Source organism: Lates calcarifer, linkage group LG3 (genome assembly GCF_001640805.2).
Source record: "Lates calcarifer isolate ASB-BC8 linkage group LG3, TLL_Latcal_v3, whole genome shotgun sequence".
NCBI lineage: Eukaryota > Metazoa > Chordata > Actinopteri > Centropomidae > Lates > Lates calcarifer.
In genome coordinates this window covers 16,706,397-16,726,072 of record NC_066835.1, presented here as the reverse complement: position 1 = coordinate 16,726,072, position 19,676 = coordinate 16,706,397, and the positions used below count along the sequence as shown (strand labels likewise).

The 19,676-nt window shown below is 39.6% G+C and overlaps 2 protein-coding genes and 1 long non-coding RNA gene across 7 annotated transcripts in view; 2 read left to right on the top strand and 1 right to left on the bottom strand.

Annotated features, from left to right (window-relative positions):
* The first annotated feature begins 4,314 nt into the window (after positions 1-4,314).
* On the top strand, positions 4,315-8,532 carry zgc:114119 (Mediator of RNA polymerase II transcription subunit 30-like). The gene is made up of 5 exons (XM_018686078.2): positions 4,315-4,501; positions 5,266-5,502; positions 6,203-6,361; positions 6,602-6,691; positions 7,578-8,532. The coding sequence occupies exons 2-5, from the start codon at positions 5,278-5,280 to the stop codon at positions 7,671-7,673; spliced, it is 570 nt and encodes a 189-aa protein (XP_018541594.1). The 5' UTR covers positions 4,315-4,501; positions 5,266-5,277; the 3' UTR covers positions 7,674-8,532.
* Positions 8,533-8,597: 65 nt separating this feature from the next.
* LOC127139987 (uncharacterized) lies at positions 8,598-19,674 on the top strand. Its single transcript, XR_007810348.1, has 3 exons — positions 8,598-8,661; positions 15,829-15,944; positions 18,849-19,674. It is a non-coding gene; the product is annotated as an uncharacterized LOC127139987 (long non-coding RNA).
* ext1c (exostoses (multiple) 1c) overlaps positions 10,379-19,676 on the bottom strand; it is a 78,466-nt gene continuing 69,168 nt past the window's right edge. For all 5 annotated transcript variants that reach the window (XM_051067988.1, XM_051067987.1, XM_018686084.2 and 2 more), the window contains exons 5-12: positions 17,949-18,068; positions 15,418-15,550; positions 14,748-14,866; positions 14,000-14,095; positions 13,456-13,542; positions 13,175-13,335; positions 11,245-11,416; positions 10,379-11,141 (exon numbers count right to left, since the gene is read on the bottom strand). In XM_051067988.1, coding sequence (XP_050923945.1) covers positions 10,956-11,141; positions 11,245-11,416; positions 13,175-13,335; positions 13,456-13,542; positions 14,000-14,095; positions 14,748-14,866; positions 15,418-15,550; positions 17,949-18,068 — 1,074 coding nt within the window. In that variant the 3' untranslated portion in view covers positions 10,379-10,955. The remainder of the gene's footprint in view (positions 11,142-11,244; positions 11,417-13,174; positions 13,336-13,455; positions 13,543-13,999; positions 14,096-14,747; positions 14,867-15,417; positions 15,551-17,948; positions 18,069-19,676) is intronic.

The window sequence follows — 19,676 nt, the reverse complement described above, 5'->3', positions numbered from 1 at the left end:
TACAAAGGAAAATGATCAATACACTACTACCTATTCCTCATCAACAGTTTAACCATGAAAAAAAAGAGAAATATTCAACATTACAGCTGAACTACAACATTTAACAAACATTAGAGGCTGTTTCAGAAAATCAACAGTTGACTCATCACCTCCTGAAGAACCAACAACAACAAATATTTGGGAAAAAGTCAAATGATTAATGATTGTGTGTCTATCAACTAATCACTGAAGCAATGTGTGTTACTGTGAACTTCACAACAATAATAAACACTATTAGTTAATTTTTGAATGCAGGATTTTAACTTGTGTTGTTCATTATACTTGAGTAAAAAGTCTGAGTATTTCTTCCACCACAGACATTCAAATACAGAATCATTATTTCACATTTCAACCTTCTTCTTAACACGTATTTCAAATGTCTTTGTTTTGTGTTGATTTCATTTAACAAATAACAAACAAATTTACAAAGGTCTTAACAGCAGCTCATGTGAAAATAATAAGTGAAAAAAGTATATATGTGTAGAACTGGTCGTTATAAACTGTAAAGATATTTTTAAAATCACCCCCTGACCACACTTATTTACCACACTTATGAACAACTCACTCCAATACTTTATTTGTAGAATTGATAGTTTTGTATGGTGTAGCCTAGTGTGTCTAGCACAAATACACAATTGAGAATTTCTGATCATGTAGGATCAAACTGAAGTCAAGATATTTTTCAATCCCATTTTGATTGATCGTTAACAATAACATTTCACATTTTTATGCCTTATTATACTATGACATTTTTGGCATCTTACTATAACGAGACATTTTTACTGCTATTTTGGATTACTATTACTTCTGCATTGCTTTTACATTACTGACTACTTTTACTGTTACCTCTAGTATTACATTACTGTTACCATTACATAATACTTTTCTTTTACATATTACTTCTAAATCTACAGATAATTTTTACTGTTGCAAATTACATCTAGTAACAGATTACTTTGACTATTACATCTTACTTCTGATATTGCTCATTACTTTTCCATTACTTCTATTAATAAGGATTACTTATACATTATTTTTATATTGCACATTACTTCTATTTTTACACTTCTGATATACTGAATACTGAACATAAACAGTTTAATGTCAGTGCTCTGTATTGGACAGTTGATGTAAAGCTGTTTGTGAATTACCTGGAAGCCTCTGTCCTGGTCTCAAAGAACTTCTTCATTGTATATTGAAGACTCTGTGATTGTGGACTATGTCTCTGTGATCGTGGACAATGTCTCTGAGATTATGGACAAAGTCTCTGCGATCATGGACAATGTCATTGAGATCGTGGACGATGTCTCAGAGATCATAGACGCTGTCTCTGTGATCATCAACAATGTCTCCATGATCGCGGGCAATGCCGTCAAATCGGTGACCCCCGTCTCCGCCGATTCTATCGCAAGGTCTCTACGAAGCATGGGACAATGTCTCTGATCATGGACAACGTCTCTCTCATCTTTGACAAGGACTCTGCGATCACGGACAACGTCTCTGATCATGGACGATGTCGCCCTCATCCTCAACAATGTCTCTCCGATCATGGACCATGTCTCAGCTATCGTGGACGATATCTCTGTGATCGTGGACGAAGTGGTGGACGAAGTGGTGACACCTGGAACTAATCAAAGAGAAACATACAAAGGAAAATGATCAATACACTACTACCTATTCCTCATCAACAGTTTAACCATGAAAACAAAGAGAAATATTCAACTGCCATAAACTGACTTATAATGCACACAATTACAAAAAAACAGTAAAAAAGGCAGCAAACTAATTGTAAAGAGATGCAATCAGAGGTGTACACAGACAAACTGACCACTAAACAGTTACCACCCTCCACAACAATGCTAATACCCAGGTGTAAAACTGCCGGTTAGATGTAAAATGATATAAAATGAACACAAATAGCCACAAACCGATGACAACGACACGATAAACCATCACAAACGAAGTTAAAATAACCAGGATGGCACACAAAGTTACAAAGAAATGCAAAATGTCGGTAAGGTGACTATACAATTACAACTGGGATTTAAACAGACTATCAAGAGCTCATTGTGTTTTCACACATCCAGGTTGGAGGTCCACAACTCGTGTCAGAGACGTCTCAGTCACGGAAACACAAACACACTCTTACCCACTTGATAAATACGACTGAAAATGGAAGAGAGGGCTAATGCTAACGCTCGCGGCTAACGCAAAAGCTAACGCTATCCACTAGCTAGTTTGCTCCACCTTCGCGCCGCAGGAGTATTCAGCGTCCAGCCTCACTCGTGTTCGACAAAAAAGCAGCTCCAAAGCTTGTTTTAGCATCCGAGCTTCTTCGGTAATTACGTTTTCTGAAAGTACTGACAAACCGAGTCAATGGTTCAAACATTTGTTTTACTCTATTTTCCGAATTCGTTTCTCCGCCTCTCTGCGCTCCTGACTAAAGCGGCGACCGATGACGACAAACATCGCGGCCAATGACAACACACGCAAGCCAACTACGGCAGCCTGTGAAGCTAGAGAGAGAGAGAGAGAGAGAGAGAGAGAGAGAGAGAGAGAGAGAGAGAGAGAGAGAGAGAGAGATGATATATACATGTGTATGTATATACATATACATATATTTTATTTTGTTTTCTTGTTTTTTTTGTTTTGTTTTTGCTTTTGTTATGTTTTGTTATTTCTTATCTCATTCTTTATTATTATCTCACTGTATATAATTATCACTGTATTTACTGATGTTCTAATGTACATGTGTCATTTTATGCTTTGGCAACATGTTTTATGTAAAACGCCATGCCAATAAAGCCAAATTGAAATTGAAATTGAGAGAGAGAGAGAGAGAGAGAGAGAGAGCTGAGGGGTGTTTATGGGAGGGATACAGAAATGAGATGACTTCGTTGGACTACTGTATACTCAACTACTTGCATCATCAATCTATTAAAATGAGTTTTCGTAACTACTGCATTTTTCATTTGAGGGAGCAAAATATTTGTTGCTGCTCCCTCTTGCCTCTGCATAGAGCTGGCCCCACTACAATTGTTATTATCAGCTCAGTGGATACAGCTGGTGGTGGGGTATTATCTAGTAGTTTGGTATCTCCATCCTGCACGCTAGTGTTCCTGTTGTATTGGAGACTTTCAGTCCCCAGCTTTGACAGTATCTTCCTCCTTCCTTCTGGGTTATTAGCTGCTTCTTGGTCACTGTGAATGTTGGTCTTCTGCTCATCCATAGCCTTGTATTCCAGTGAGATCTGTGTTAAATGCGGGCCTGCCTCCAGATCTCCTGGAGGTAGTGATGTACTGTAGGTCATGGAAACAGGGCACTACACAAACAAAAGGAGGGCGCATAATGACAACATCCCATCAGTTCAGAGTTAAAACACCATACAAACAACTTACTACAGTGACACAGAACAGGGGGAGATGAAACAGCTCTCAGTCAATTCTGCAATTTCTTTTCTCTTTTTTGGCTCTCTTCCCACTGCTGAATTTGATCCTTCCTCTCCTTTGATGACCTTGAAATACAAATAGATTTTTTTTTTACTTGGGCAGCTAGAAATGATGTATTTCATAAATAAACTACTTCCTTTTAGCTCAATCAAATCCTGATAACCATGCTGTAATTGCATGTATTGTTAGGTCAACAAAAAGGCCCTTTTAAGCACTAAACCATGTCACATGAAAAAAACAGGTGTACTTCCTTATAACTTCTGGTGCGTCACAATGGGTGCAACCTCTGATCTTATGTAAACCATGGATAAAGTCGGCTACACTGATTTACCAAGCAAAGAAAGCAGGCCAACTCTTAACTTGCCACTGTTGAATCACATTGGTCTGGGCAGGCTGGAGGGCAAACAAGTCTAAATCATATGACCTTTATTTAACCCTAAAAAGTGGATTGTTATGTGCAGGCTTAATTAAACTATTCTCTCAACTTTTTCCTATGAAAGTGTGGTTTTAGTTCTATGTGAAGATGCCTTGGTAGGTGCTGGTTGTAAGTACAGTGTTTTGAAATGTTTGTGTATAGGCAATCTGATTCAGCTACTGTAACACAGAACACAATGAACAAACAATAATAGTTGTTGAACTGAGTATTTATAGAACAGTTCTATCAAAGCACATCTTGCAAGTGCTTTTAAATATATATATATATGTATATATTATTTTATTTTTAAGTAAAGGATGTAATTACGTCATCTGCCACCGATTTTAAGTTAGTTGTGCTACGTAAGTTTGGTGTTTACATTTACTCAATACTGTCTCCATCTGGTGGTGGGAAATGTGTCTTTCTCTGACAGGAAGTAACGTCATAAAAACAATACCGCGCCGAGCTTTCGGAATGATATCAGTGGTCTCATTATGTTTTCTTTACAATAACAAATAAGAAAACGTATTTCTCACAACTGCCATAGAAACCCGGAGATATCTGGACGGCATCTAGCCGAAGGACGTTGTTAATATAGGTAAGCTGGTTTCTGTCCTCGCCGTCAGCTAGCCAGATAGTGGCTAACTAGCTAGCTTGCCTTTGTATAGCACTTTGTTGTATAGGGTAGCATGGTTAGCTACAAAGCTTAGCTTAGCCTCTGTCTCTCAGCCATTCAAAACGCTGTCTTTCTTTAGTATCTTAAGTTTAGTGTGTGCAAGAATGAAAGTTTAAGTCTCGTGGGTTTTGTTTAAAAGTACAGATTAAGTGCCGTAGTTTGAGTGGAGTACATTTTGGATTTGTCATTTTATCGTTTTGAAACTCTTTGTTTACTCTTGAGTGGCTAACATGATTGTTAACAGTGGTGGAATGTAACTAAATTAAAGTACTCAAGTACTGTGCTTAAGTGCAAATCTGAGGTACTTGCACTTTAGTATTTTCTTTTCATGCCCCTGTATATTTCTACCTCACAACATTTGAGAGAAACATTATCCTTTTGTCACCACTGCAGTTACTTGACAGTTTTAGCGACTAGTTATTTTACAAATAATGATTTCACATTCAAAACATGTGAAGACATTACAAAATAGGATGCTTTGTTGCAGAATATACTTCCTAACAGTATATACAAGTAGAACTGAAAGCGTTATTCTGTTAATCGATTACTTGAAACGTTAATCGTTGTGCGTAGCCCCAGTTGTGGCATCAGCATAAAGTTGGCAGTCAGTCGGGTCACAGCATGTTTTGACTCTTTATCAAATTATTATCTTTGTGTATTTCTCTCAATCCTGTCCCTTTCCACAGTTTTGCGTAGTGATGGCAGCTTCCTTACCTCAGAAGCAGGGAATGGCAGGTATGCCCCCTCAGCAGCAGCCCCACCTACCTCCCAACACTGCCTCAGCACAAGGCCAGCAGCCCATGCCCCCTCAGGGAGCCCTGAGAGAGATATCCCCAGTGTTCCTCTGTCGGATTGGACAGGAAACCGTCCAGGACATTGTTACTCGCACAATGGAGATCTTCCAGATCACACGAGCAACGCAGGTAATGGACATTGCCATGTGTCTTAGACTAGCGGCTAGCTGTAGATAATGCTTTCATGAGGAAAGATGCTGGGTGTGATGCTGATTTTTGCAAATAGAATTACTTACTAATCTTTACTGTTGTCATAGATCACATTTTTTATTTACAAAATGTCTTAAATAGTTTTCCAAGAGGTCTTGTAATAGCTATTGTGAAAAAAAAACCCGAAAACAACTCTTGTCTGGTATGTGTGTGGACACTAACTGAATGGCTAATGTTTTTCGAGCTTACAGGGTTCCTCTGTCAGTCTGCATTTGTCCTGTCTTCCTCTCTGGTGTATCTGCTTGGCATGCTTGTCAGCATCTGTCTTACTCATCCTTCCATCTCCACCTGATCTGTGTCTCTAATTGTGTCTTGCTGTCTTTCTCAGTGTATCACTGACTTCCTCCAGCTTGTCCTTGTCCATTAAACGGAGTGAGCTTTTCTTTTTTTTTCTGAACTGAAAACTCTCAGTGCAAAGAAACAGCATCAGGACTTTTACCCAGGCTTAATAGATCAACATCTATGTGCTAATATCAATAAAAAACCAAGGAGAAAATTAGTAAAACATATTAATAATTTCTCCTGTCCACCAATTAGTCTTTATGTGCACACTGCACTGAAATCTAAGCCAAAAATGTAAACTTTAACTGATGACAGACATTGTGTATCTTTGCCTTAGCTTCCTAATGGTGTGACTCAGAGCCAGGCGATGTACCAGGATCGCTTTGGGAAGCTCCAGGAGCACCTACGACAGCTAGCCCTGCTCTTCCGAAAGCTTCGGCTCCTGTATGAGCGCTGTGTGGAGATGACCTCTGACCTGCAGGAGGGGCCAGCAGAGGTTAGGAAGAAGCCCTAAATTTCTGCTTAGATATCAGATAATTCAGTGTTTAGGAGTATGTGATGACCATGTCTTATATTATAATGCTGAAGAGGAGACCTTGGTAAAAATGGACGTATCTGGGCTTGATTGAGAACAAACTTGACAACATATTCTTTGCCTTTTCTTACATTTTCTTAATTCTTTCAAGAGGGAAGAGGAACCATTTTAAACCTCTTAGTATGTGCTCTGTGTCTTCAGCTTGTCCCATATGTTGGAGAGGAGCTGGTTTCTGTCAGAGTGGAGCCCTGCAGTCCTGCTGTCAACCAGGAGAGAAAAGAAGTTCTGGAGGTGAGCTTCTGTTTTCTCTGTCTCAAGTAATAATCAGAACTGACAGCGGATAATTAGTGTTTTGTGGTGCAAATGGTACATCCCTCTTTCTGTGCTGTTGTCAGATTACAGAACAGCTGATAATTGTTTTGCTGTTTCTCAATTTTTTACATTGAGGGTATGTTCTTTAAAATCACAAACATTTTACAGATCTCCTGGATAAAGTAAAGGTCCCTACATTGCTTCCACTTATTAACTAACATCACTATGTCTTTGGTGGTGCAATATTATTGCCAGGAAACTCAGGCTGACATTTGTTTTTGTTTTAATATAAAAATTCAAACCAGGTGTTGAAAACAAAAAATCCTCATATTTTTGTCAAGATGGAAATTACCAAAAAAGGAAACTGATACTCAGTGGCACTGAACTGAACAAAAAGTCCCATGCAATAGCCTCTAGGTGGCAGTACTGACATAGGCCTAAGTGGCCACTTAGTGCCATGAAAGAAATGCAAAAATCCAATATCATTTGCAGCGTAAGTAAAGTTTCATTATCAGATGTTGTTTTTCTTTTGTTTGTTTTTCTTAACATTACACTCGAAATTCTAGTGGGATGAAGTTTTCAGGTGAGTTAGGAAATTGCTACCAGGCACCTAACGGCAAAATGTTACCTGGGGCTGGTAAGCTTGTTTGTTTTACTAACAACACCAAGCTTTTTTCACTCCCAAAATTGCCCAGCAGTTATAATCAAGTCGCAATTATTGATCAAGAAAATCTGTTTACAGGGAGTTAAGTAGGTTCTGTCCTGATTGCTTAAGATTGGAGAGATGGTGAATGCTAAAGCAATGGCTCATGTGCTCCAAAGAATTTGACTAATGAACATCACATTTCTTGTGGTTTACCTGCAGAAGGTACGTCAGAAGAACCAGGAGATGAAGGTTCTGATGGATCAGATGAGGAACCTGCTGTGGGATGTCAATGCCATGCTGACGCTAAGGAAATGATAACTCTTCATTACAGACTGCATAATGGCAAATACCAGGTGAAATGAGGGAATTTCTCTTGGATTTTGGATATGGGACCTTCCACTTGGGTGCTCCTCTTTTGTGTTGTGTTGGCACTCTGTTACTGAAACTGACCCATTACTCATAACTTGACCCAACATTTTGTTTTTTGTTGATTATCTGTTATATTGAAGCTGTTAAGGGGGAAAGTATTAATGAGATAGGATAAGGCTTAAAAGCTGAAACAAATTATAAGCTTGATACACTCCAACTCCAAGAATGTATATTTTTTTGTATGAGGCAGCTGACAACCTATTTTGTGATTGCCAAGTGCTCTGCAACTGTTATTATACCACTCTGTGTTTATTCAAATAAGTTCTAAATCTTTGTTGTCATGCGTTTTAAATAATGAGTTGAAACCTGTTTTGCCTCAGGTAAAAACAAACAAACAAAAAAAGTTTTGTTAAAGCACCGTATTCATGGTGTTTTGCCCCCAGGTGCTGACTTGACACCAGGCACACTGCAGGTAATTCTTGCAGAAAGCACAGAAGCTGATCTGACGACTGTGTTTACAATAGGAACAATTGCCCTTATTATATTCTGCCGGTTGTAAAAACACTATGGGTTCAGAATTCAAATTAGCCCCTTGGCAGCTATGTATCTCAGGTGCTTTGTACATAAGTGTGTGTGTGTGCATGTACTTAATGAGATTAGCTTCTCGAGTGCTAGACAGCACACCTGTTTACCCTGAGGGTGTCGAGACTTGTTTGTGAATTTATTTTTCTAAATTGTGGGACAAAAGGAAGACCTACTGGGTCCATTCTGTTTTGTATAAAATAAACATTTTTATAAACAAAAATTCAGATTAATAATTTGATTTTAACTCCAATTTTTGAGGGCTGCCTCTAAATACAGCTACATAGTCGCCGTTCCAACCGCCAAGGGCCAATGTGGGAATGCATGTTCTCCTGCACCATTGAGATGATATGTAAGTACATCAAGGCATATCCACCTACACACAATGATGCATATTCTGACCCTGACCCTTTGTATTCATTTTTCTTTACACACCAACAGCTTATCTATGTAGTGCTCCTATACTACACAAAGGCATCAAAATCCCACAGTCACAGAAACACAGCAAACATGTAATTGAGCACATTTGGTTCCTGTAATTGTATTTAGAATAATTCATTCTGCTCACAAAGGTTTCTCCATTTGAATTTCTAGAAAAAAATCCCCAGGATTTTACATGCCACAACTTATCTGTGTGCCCATCGGATAGGAATGCTTGTCTCAGCCAGATATGTTTACACAATATGAGATGAGCTCATGTTAATTGCAGATGAACTGTGGTTTATACATTACTTAGATTTAACTCCATGTGTGTCAAAAGACTAATGTAAGCTTAGATCTGGCCTGAAAAGTTATACCATAATTTAGCTTTTGTTGATTTCTTCAGAATCTTATCTATAATATGTTAACTCATAAGTTCCAACTGCCAAGCCTGCCATTTTCATGACCATGCTTACTACTTCAATGTCCACTACAACTTCACACTGTGGATGCTGAGTAGTGAGACTTTGGCATGGAATTATGTTGACATGTAATACGATGAAAGCGCGGATGATATTGAGATATAGATAATACAACAAAGGTATTAGTGTTTTTATATTCTTATATAATATTGTAGTAAGTAAGTCAGTAATATAGTTAGTAAGTACAATTTTAGTAAAATTTCAGCCTTTTGTTTTTTCTGTCCCATAATATTTTCAAATCAAGATCTGAAAAGGTTAATTGAATTCAATTAAAAGTACTGCAGAGTCCTGGAAAGTTTCCAGCAAAAACAAACCCCAAATTAATTGTAATAAATTAAATGGGATGAAGGACGGCTGAAGGCTTTCACAATTACAAATCACCACAAACACAGATAGATATAAAAGCCAAATCTCATACTCTGCAGTACAGTAATTTGATTTATAGTTGTACACTGTTTTATTTCTTAAAGTAAATAAGAAAACACTAATACCTTTGTATTATTTAATCTTCTCAATAGACATTTGATTGCCAAAAAAGATACATTCATGTTAGTCATGTTTTTTAAATTTGCAAAATATGACTGAATCGAGAGCCTGAGCTGATGTGAGCTTTTGTCCCATTAAATGTCAACATATTACTTTATAATTTTGCTGTCTTAACACTTCTAGAAGTACATCAACTAAAGTGATTGTTTTTGTGACTGACAGGCTCAGATTGTTATTATAAATAGCTGACAACATTATGAACAGGATTCCTAGAGAGAAACACCTTTTTATTTAAGATCCTGTTTGTTTAACCAGAGATATTGCTTTATATCACTACCAAACTCCATTGGAAAATTGTAATTCTACTGAGAGGAACAGGGCGTTTTTGGAATACTGCAGCCTCCATCTGTTAGTCAGTGGAGTCTGGTAGGGCACTTTGTTTTTGTTTTTGAAAAAGTGGATTTTCTGAAATGTTGTTGTCTTTTGGCCTTAAGGGCTACTGCGCATTCCTCACTAAAGCTAGGTTTCCTTTTTTCTTTTCACCTTTGCAGTGTCTTAAAATGTATCATGTTGTTTCCTTCATCTCTGCTGAAAATATATATCCTGGACTTCTTTTGATAGAAGGTGTGTGTCCAGTAGAGGGGAAAGGAAACTTCAACGGTCTGCGGCACCATGCCAGAGTTTGCATTTACAAATCAATTTATTGGTTTTACAGTTAGCATTTTGATGTGAAATGATCTGTTTCCTTGGCAACAGTCCCTGCACAGTAACATTGCGACACACATTGACAGCCGGAGTACATGGCACCAATACCAGTCCCTTGGGTGCCTCTGGCATGAGAGAGCTATTCCCTTCGTATTGTCACGGCAGAAGTGTTCACATGTTCCTTTATTTGCTGTCCAACAGAGATTGTCCTTTCTCAGTGAGAGGCCCAATTACAGGGACTCTTTCAAGGCCCCTGAATTTCCTCCTTTCGTTGTCCTACCAGACTCATGGAGGTGGGAGAATCGTTTGAGGCTCCTTTCAAATTTTATAGGCCCTTTTCAGATTTATATGTATATAGTCCAGAACAGTCCACCAGGGTCTGTCTGATGATTGTACTTTGTCCATGATGCAAACAGACCGTTTTGTCCATATACCAGACAGCCTTATCTCCAGTGAGTACCCCATCTTGACTGTCTACCAGTGATTGGTCCATTTGTCTGTCCAAAAGGCCACTAGACCAGACCTACCATGCTCCCCAGTCTGTCTGTCAATTTCATGCCCTCTCCAGGTCTTTGTACTTCTTGCGGAGGACAGACACTTGATCTTTGAAGAGCACGGGGTCCAAGCGGAACTGAGAGTGAACCAGAGGCATGTAGCCAAACCAGTTGGCGAAGGTGTTGATACACTCCTGCCGCTGGTTGAAGTGCTCCGGATTGGCCCAGGGGACGCTCTTGGTACCCTAGGAGGAAAAACAAGACACCCTCACAACAACCCAGTCCTGTTCTGGCATTTGAGTAAACAACATCCACAGACTACAGTGAATGAGACAAATGGACACCTACCTGTGGACTGGGCAACTCTTTGTACTGCTTCCTTTGAGCCACTTTAATTGGTGGCAGGTGAGTTACCGCAGAGACCAGGAAGTTCATCAGTATGTCCTCACAGTTGGAGGTGCGATCCACCAGAGTCCGCAGAGACTGGGGCAGGTAGTGGGAGAACAGGTAGTGGTAGTACCTGTGGGACAGGGGAAGGTGTTATACAGGTGTGTTCACTATTGTTGGAATATGAAAAAGTGGATAGGACATTTTTATAAAGGAGCTGATGTGCAGTGCTAAAAAAATTATGGGTACATTATAAGGTTTGCTGCTTTGTTAGATAACTGTTTGCTGTACGCAACAAACAGAGTTTTTCAGTTGAATAGAATCCAATTGATTTTGCTGCAGACATTTACCACCTGTTTTTAGCACATTACTGTTTTACATTACTTACAGCAAGAAAAGAAAACCAACTGATAAAAGAAAATGTAAGTACTGATTCGATAAAACTTTTATAGTGACATCAAAAGCCTGTCGACATGAAACTTTCAGTTTTCTCACAAACACAAAAGCTGCTTTTTTGTTGATAGATTAACTTATTGTCTGTTACAGTGCCCATGTTCTACCTCCCTAACACTGATGCAGTGTAGCCACAGGTGGGGCGCTGACGTCTAAAAATCAATACACATCTACGTGGTCACATTTAGTTTGGAAAATGCTTCTTGGCACCAATTTAAAACAATTACCTACAGAATCACTGGACATTCCAGCAATTAAATGTCTTATAAATTCATCATTACTGTCCAAAAGTAGAGTTTTAAAATTTGCAGTTTTTCTCACCTTGACACCAATTTTCCCTATATCACACATCACACATGCTATTATTTCTCTTGGAGGATTATTTTGTCACATCTGTCTCAAGAGCGCAAAACCTAATGTTGTGTCTCACTATTATTAGTGTCTAATCACAATCTTAGGTTTCTGTACTTGCACTCACAGTACAATAAATCTCTTTAGACAAGCACATCTGCGTAACACCTAAAATAAAAAATGTATCATACAGAGTAAAGAGATCTCTACATAATTGATCACAGGTGGAGGTCAGGCAAGCAGCACCTTCATGGAAAAATCTACAGGAAAGAGGAGATGGTGTGATGTATGTTGATGATATGTATCTGGGACAATTTAACCATTTCACCACCAGTGGGATTTGATATTTATAGTGCGCAACAAACCTACCAAACCCCTGTTGTACAATGCATATGCTCTCTCTTCCTTCAGTTTTCAAGACAAGACATTTTAGTCCAGTGCTTCCTATTCGTTTTTTAATCTAGCATTTTTTGCAAAGGATCCCTATTGTGAAAAACCATTTGGTGCGCTGTCACATCACTTTACTAATACACTACAGACTAAGTAATTTGATAATTCTGCATGTAAAAGACCAAATTGAGGTCCCACAGTGAGTACGGTACATGTTAACTGACTGACTGCTCACTGTTTCTCTGCTTAAGTGGTTAAAAAAAAAGGGATTTGAGGTAATGCTGGCTATAAGGATTGATTAGCATGAAACAAAACGTGTTTTCATTAAAACTGCTAAAAAAATGACCACATTGTCTCAAAATATCACAAGGTTTCAACAGCTTTTAAAGTACCCCTGTCGGTGCAGTAATTGCATTCATATTGTATGAGAACTCACATCCCCTCTCTCTGCCACTGCACATATCGACTTAAGGCTCTTCGAATTAATCAAACTGCTTGAAGTAATCCCTAAGTAATTCACCCTCTCCTTTTCTTTTTCTCTCAACCACATTTGCACATAATTATCCTCGATACTATTTATTTCTGTTTGATTGTCCCTTATTGCTTTTCAGGTTGGCAGTCATGTCATTAGGCCTCCTGCAAAGCTCTCTGAAAGGCAGTCTGTTTTGGTCTTAGTTGCTTAATCAATGTTGTGTACCTGTGGTAGAAGGCAGCTCCAGTCAGGACAATAGAGTAGTCGTTGGTCCATTTAGAGGTGTAGCCCCAGGCGCGCTTCAGGGGATCCCAGAAGTGGCTCCTGGGAGGGTAGCCCACGATCCGCTCGGGAAAGCTCTGCCACACCAAGAAGGCAAAGTTCACCTACAAGCACAGAGAGGAAACACTTCTTATTAGATATTGTTGCAACTTTCAGGAGTATAGATTTTTAAATGTGTGTGTGTACATCTGCTGTATGTTTATTACTAACATGCTGACACATACCTCACTGGTCAGCAGGACTGTATCCTCGTCCAAACTCAGCACTGCTTCTGTCTCTATGGCAACGTGAGGTAGGAACCGACTGGTGGTCTACGAGAGATACAGTAATGAATCTTGGTTCTGGTACTGTAGGCTATGTGTTGTCTGTGGCATGTGCTTTGAGAGACTGAGACTGAGAGAATGAGTCGAGAGATGATCATGTTACAGTAAATCATGTTGAGTGACTGGGATGAGTGAATCACTATAGATTTTGCCCTGGGAGGGGAAAAAGATAGTGAAAGAGAGACGGAGAAGAAATGGTGGGAATGAGTGACATTTATGAAAGTGAATGCCACACGGATCAGTGGACATGTCAGATATACATGGATAGGAAGAGGAGACAGGGAAAAATAGACATCGAGGAGAAGGACCAGTGAAACAGAGTAACAGATACGGCGAGAAAGAGAGAGACACGCATAAACAAACTGAGCGACTGACAGTTTGTCATGCTGTCACTCAGACGTCAGAGCAGGCCTCAGTGTGAGTTGTGAGTGGCGTTGGACCTCACCTTCCTCCTGCCGTCTGTCACGGTGAGGGGGACGGGCATGGGAGGCCATTTGCTTCGATTGGGTGGTGGCTTCTCGCTGTTCCAGAGAATGATGATCTGCAGCAGCAGGGAAGGGGAATTTGACACAGAACATACACAAAGATAGAAGCATTAGACCTGATCAGAAATAACAGCTGACTGCATGTGTTGAAACAGTGTTTTCACCTTTTAGAATACACTGTCCATGCCTGGGACATGTGAGATGTGTTGTAGAGCTACTTTAGTTGTGTTTTTGTCTTTACTGGACTAAATCTTCACACAACCATGACATGTTATATATCATATTTAAAAGCTCTAAGTCTCCTGATTCCATCTGTGCAAAGCAGCTTAGGATCCTGTATCACTGCATCGGCTGTTGACAAAGAATTGGTCCTATGTCCTAAGGCTTTCCATTCAAAAGGTCCTATACCAGGCCTTATATTACCTTTTTTGTGAGGCAGAAACACTGACATTTGTGCCTTTGTAACTTTGATTCAGCATCTCTTACATTCATCCAGGCTTTTTGGCTGTAAAATTTAAAGAGTTACTTTTCAGAGGAGACCAGGTTTATGACTGTAATCAAAAGGGCTGAAGAAAAATAACCTTTTTATTTTGGGTCGCTTATTTTCAGGCTTGTGGATGGATGGCTGTCTGGTAACTGGATAACAGTTATCATGTGGTTACATTACATTTAACTTTGTCATAATCTCCTGGAGTTTGCCTTATTTACCTGTGAGCAGTACTTTGACTTGGACACCACCTGAAGCAGCTTCATGATTGGCTGGGACTGGGAGACCAATGGGGAGACAGCGTGTATGACAGCAGTGAACTCCTGACCTGGACTGACCCCTGAATGAGGTCATGAAAAAATAATATGAGAGTGAGAAGGAATATATCGCCTGGTTAAATATTTATTAGGTGCTGTTCTAGACAAGAAACATATAGATGTACATCTGTACGTCTATATCAGGGATCATCAGAATAATTTAAACCCTTTACGTGTATATTTTGACAGTTTACATTTCTCTACTCTCCACTGGTGGTATCAATGCAGAAAATGTGGCATAGAGTGATACATGCTGCTGAAAATAACATACAGACTGCAATATTCTACAAGCAAAGACTTATACCATCAGAATAATTTGAAAATATCAATCATATTAAAATTTTCATACAGAGGGTTTTGATAGTTCGGAGTTTGGAACAAGTATTGGAAAATTAAAACCAATGCAGACAAGGACTTTGGGAAATATTTGATTATAATTTGCTGGTGGAGTGTTGATTACTCATCTCTACCACCACAGCTCTGACACAACAGTCTCATCACCATCCTTAATGTGCAATCAAAATTTGCATGTTGAGCAGACTCATTGAAAACAACTGTGTTTGTGTGTGTTTACCTAATCCCAGGTAGTAGAAAGGGAAATGTGCGAGGTGAGTTGAGTACTCTGGCAGGACCAGCAGGCCTCCTGGCAGGGAGTTCCACATGTACTTGTTCCTCGATATGTGAGAAAAGACACGGTCCTTAATGATCTGGGGAAGAGATCGAAAACAAAACATGGACGAGGTTGGACGTGGGTTGTGATGTGAGATGCAGAGAGAACATATTGGCTTTGCATAGTGAAGTAGCTGTTGTACTCATCTAGTATTAAGCCTGCACCACATCATTTTTTTCCCCTCTAAGCCAGTGGATGAGATTCTTGGAGCTCAATGTAAATGCTATTGCAGTTCAAGCCCTGACGCATTTGTGTTTGCATTTTACAGCAATCGCTAATGGTATGCTCTGTGTACTTCCTGTTCTACACCAACAGGAGGTGTCCATGCAGCAGCAGCAACACCGGCATCCTCCCTAAAGCCCCTCCGTCTCACTGACCTCAGGCTGACTGCACAGCTGGTTCCCATGGGGAGAGGTCCCCCTCTGCATGCTGTATGTATATAAGCAGCTTATCACCAACCTCCAGAACCTCTTCTTTATTATCTCTAGCATAAATCCCAGACACAAAACACACTAGGGGCAGCCACACTTGCCTTTATAAGCATCAGAGTGCAAAGCCTACCGCTCACTGTGTGATTTCTTCAGATTTCAGAGGGGTTAAATCTGTTGTTTCCCCATTTTTTATGTGCTAAAATTGACACTGGCAGTGTGTGCAAAAACTGCTCATATAAGGAGGTTGTTATTTCTTTTCATGCACTGTCTAACCCTTAGGCTAACCTTCAAATGACTTTCTCTTTGCTGGAGCAAATACCTTTGAAGTACATTTCTTCTAAGCTTGTTCAAAGAAAGAAAGGTAAAACAAAAGATGAACAGAGAACTATGCCGTATGAGCTAGACTGGACGCTAGGGTAAAATGACTAATAATTATAATAATAATAAAATAAAATAATTCTCTTTTTCTTTAATGTTTTGCAAAGACTCTTTCAAAGATGAAAGTTTTTCTGGCCCTGATCTGTGGCGTTGAAAAAGAAACATTTCTCACAGTCTGATAATAGCGAGCAGTGAGGAAGAACCTGGCAGGTTGAGACTGATATTTGCGATGTAATGATATATCATTTCTATACATTAGGGGATTTCTCTGAGTCTTGAGGCAGGTCAGATGTGGACTGCTTTGAAAACGTTCACCAGACCTGCACTACAACACAGAGCTGAGACAGTAAAAAGAGGAGAAATACAGAGCATAGGCCAGGATCCAACCCCATAATCATAATGATAGAAGGTTGGTTTGACTCAAATGTGAAAACCCTGTTGGAAAGCCTTTCTGAAAGAGAACTGATGACAGCACACAGGCAGTAAACTGCAGAGAGGTAGCATCTATGGCTGTGTGCTCAACGGAAAACCTGTGTTTACAGCAGTGGCTTCTTTTTTGGAGATGTTTTCACTGGAAAGGGTAGGGTGTTGCACATTCCTGAACAGAATTGTATGGTAGTAGAAATGCTGAGTATTCAGTTATAAAACATTTCAATTAGGTTTCTCATCCACACTAAGCAGCTAAAAGTAACATTACCCATAAGTATTTGTGAGACAGACAGAAGTCCTAGCGGTGGCACTATGATTTGATATCACAGCATGGCTGTATGAAGGTATGACACAGTCAAAGTTGTACTGACTTATTACCAGACCAAAGTCCAGCATTTACAACTTTTGCAGCAAAATCAATTCATTCCAATGGAATTTTTCCCACTATGTGTTTTGTGAACAAGCGCATGTTTGACCAATAGCAACCCATAATAAAGGTGCTGACCTTTAGAAGAATGAAGAGCCAGAGAGTCTGAAATGAAAGAAGCTATTGTAGCTTATCCACTTGTATTGAACCCATTATTTGTGTGAAGTATGTGAGAGTATAAAACGCTCTACAAAAGAGGAATGATTTTTAGACAGTTTTGAGACAGGGATCAATGGTACAAGTACATCCTTTGAACAAGCTATGTCCCATTAGCAACAAAGCTAAAGGGCATGCTAAGTTTTGTTCAAGTTCCTTTTCCCTAGTCAGTAATTCTTTGTGGATTTACATGATGTACAATCCCAAGGATAAAATACCAGGCCAGAATTCGGACAGCTACTGCAACTGCCTGACTTTGCTAGCATGTTTCCAGCCATCTGTTTTAGCACATAGCTCACCGGATGGTTGGCTCTGCTGTTAGCCTTGAATTTCACACAATTAGCCTAATTTATTAGTAAGTGAAACCACTTAGAAACAAACCATGTCCAGCTCTTAAATTAGATGAATTGTATTAGTATAATATTTTAGTGAGTAGCTGTTCATTCTTCTGTAGGTCTTTTCATTAAATGGGAGATATCATAGCTGTCACAGATTCATAAGATGTCCAACTCAGAGAAGTAAGACACTTCTAGAACAACATATTTTGCTAATTAATTGTGATGTGTCATTTTCCGGCATGACTGAGCCTTTATGCTGAGTATGTTGATGCTGACCTCCAGTGTGGTGAGAACTATCTTGTCCACAGAGGAAAAGTAGGCTTCCCACAACATCTGGGTCCTCTGCCTGAGGGCCAGGACTCTCTCATTCCCGACTGCTCTCACTGTGGATGGCACCTGAAGAGAAAAGATGAGAGGAGATTAAGGCAGTGGAATGAGAAAAAAATAAAAAGAAGAACACAGCAAAAAAGCCACAAAGAGTTTTACTTGGGCTGTTTTTTTTAAAGCCAAAAATGTCTCTTAAAATAGAAAAGGAAGGAAATGGCATTTAAGTGATCAAAACTGCATAAACTGCATTGAGTGGTTTCTTAATCTGCCCCCATAAAAAACATTTGATACAGAGCTGATTTGGGGCCTGTTGTTCAGATAATTAGAGCTTAATTAGTAAGGACTAAATTGGGGGTTTCAAGTGAATCACCAAAATTGATTTAATCACTTAGAGTTAAGCTCAGCAGCTCAATCAAAGTGAAAGAAAGCCATGTTGAACTGAGAAAAGTGTGAGCAGTTGACTCCTTTAAACTCTTTTAGTCTTCACACAGCTAACACACTTTATAATGAGTGCCAGTTGAAGAAGTCAGGAGGACGCTAAATCTTTCGCTGTATTTTTTAATTCTTGCTTTGTTCTTTCAACCTCTCAGTTTCTCTTCACACAGCGCTCTTCCTCTACATTTCACTACTCTCTTTTACCCACGTCCTTCTTCCTTTCTCTTTCTCTTGAGAGCCATCCTCAGCTTGTCTGCAAAAACCTCACCTTAACCTCAGATCATGGACAGTGTGAATATTTGTGTGTCTGTGTGTGCATTTCAGTATGGGAGTTTTGTAGGTGTGCAGAAATGCCACTGATGAGATCAGCTCATTCAATCCAATTCTGCCCTAATTTGAAAATGTCTCCCCTAGGTGTGAGCTCCCGGGGCTTGTTCCTGTTCATTAGCTGAATGCCAATCCATGTCCCCCATTGGTCGAGATCGAAGCGGATCAATGCAGAGGAGAGATGATGTAATTTGTGTGAGGGAGAGAGATAACGGTTGTAGCTGGAAGTGAGCCGGCTTTGCTTGCTCATTGTGTCATCTATGTGGATGTCGTGTATGTCTGTGTGAGAGCACAGACAGACAGAGGATGAGTGCTTTTGAACTGAATCTGGATTAAGGCCTCTGTGGGTGTTTAATCTCAAAGGGCCCCAACCTGTAACCACACTGTTTGTTACAGGTAATGCCTACTTTGTAGCCCTGCATGGTCAATGTTTCCCTGTGTCCATGATTACATTTAAACCAAGTAAACCTCTTTGCTTAGCACTGATGAACAGTTTCTTGCAGCAGGGAACAAAAATCTTTGGGTATGCCTGTGAGGATTAGTCATCCAGGTCATTGTATATCCATCTAGAAAAATCTATAAACTCATCTGCTCCTTCAAAAAAAAAAAAAAAAACAGTGCATTTTTCATGGAATATAACCTTACTTATTAGACACATGCTGTTTGTTTGCCATATGATTAATAAACCAATCATAGTTTTTTTTCTTTCAAATATGTAGATGAGATTTGTTTTAGTTGGTGTTTACTGGGCTAATGTTTGTAACCACACCTGTTGGACTGGATTGTTGGACTCATCAGCAGGAGCCCACAGGCATGCTAGGCCCCTGAGCACCAGGATCTTGTAAGCAAGTGTCTGTGCAAGTGTGCGCTTGTGAGTGTGCGTGTGTTTAGATGTGTGTGTCAATGCCTTGTTCG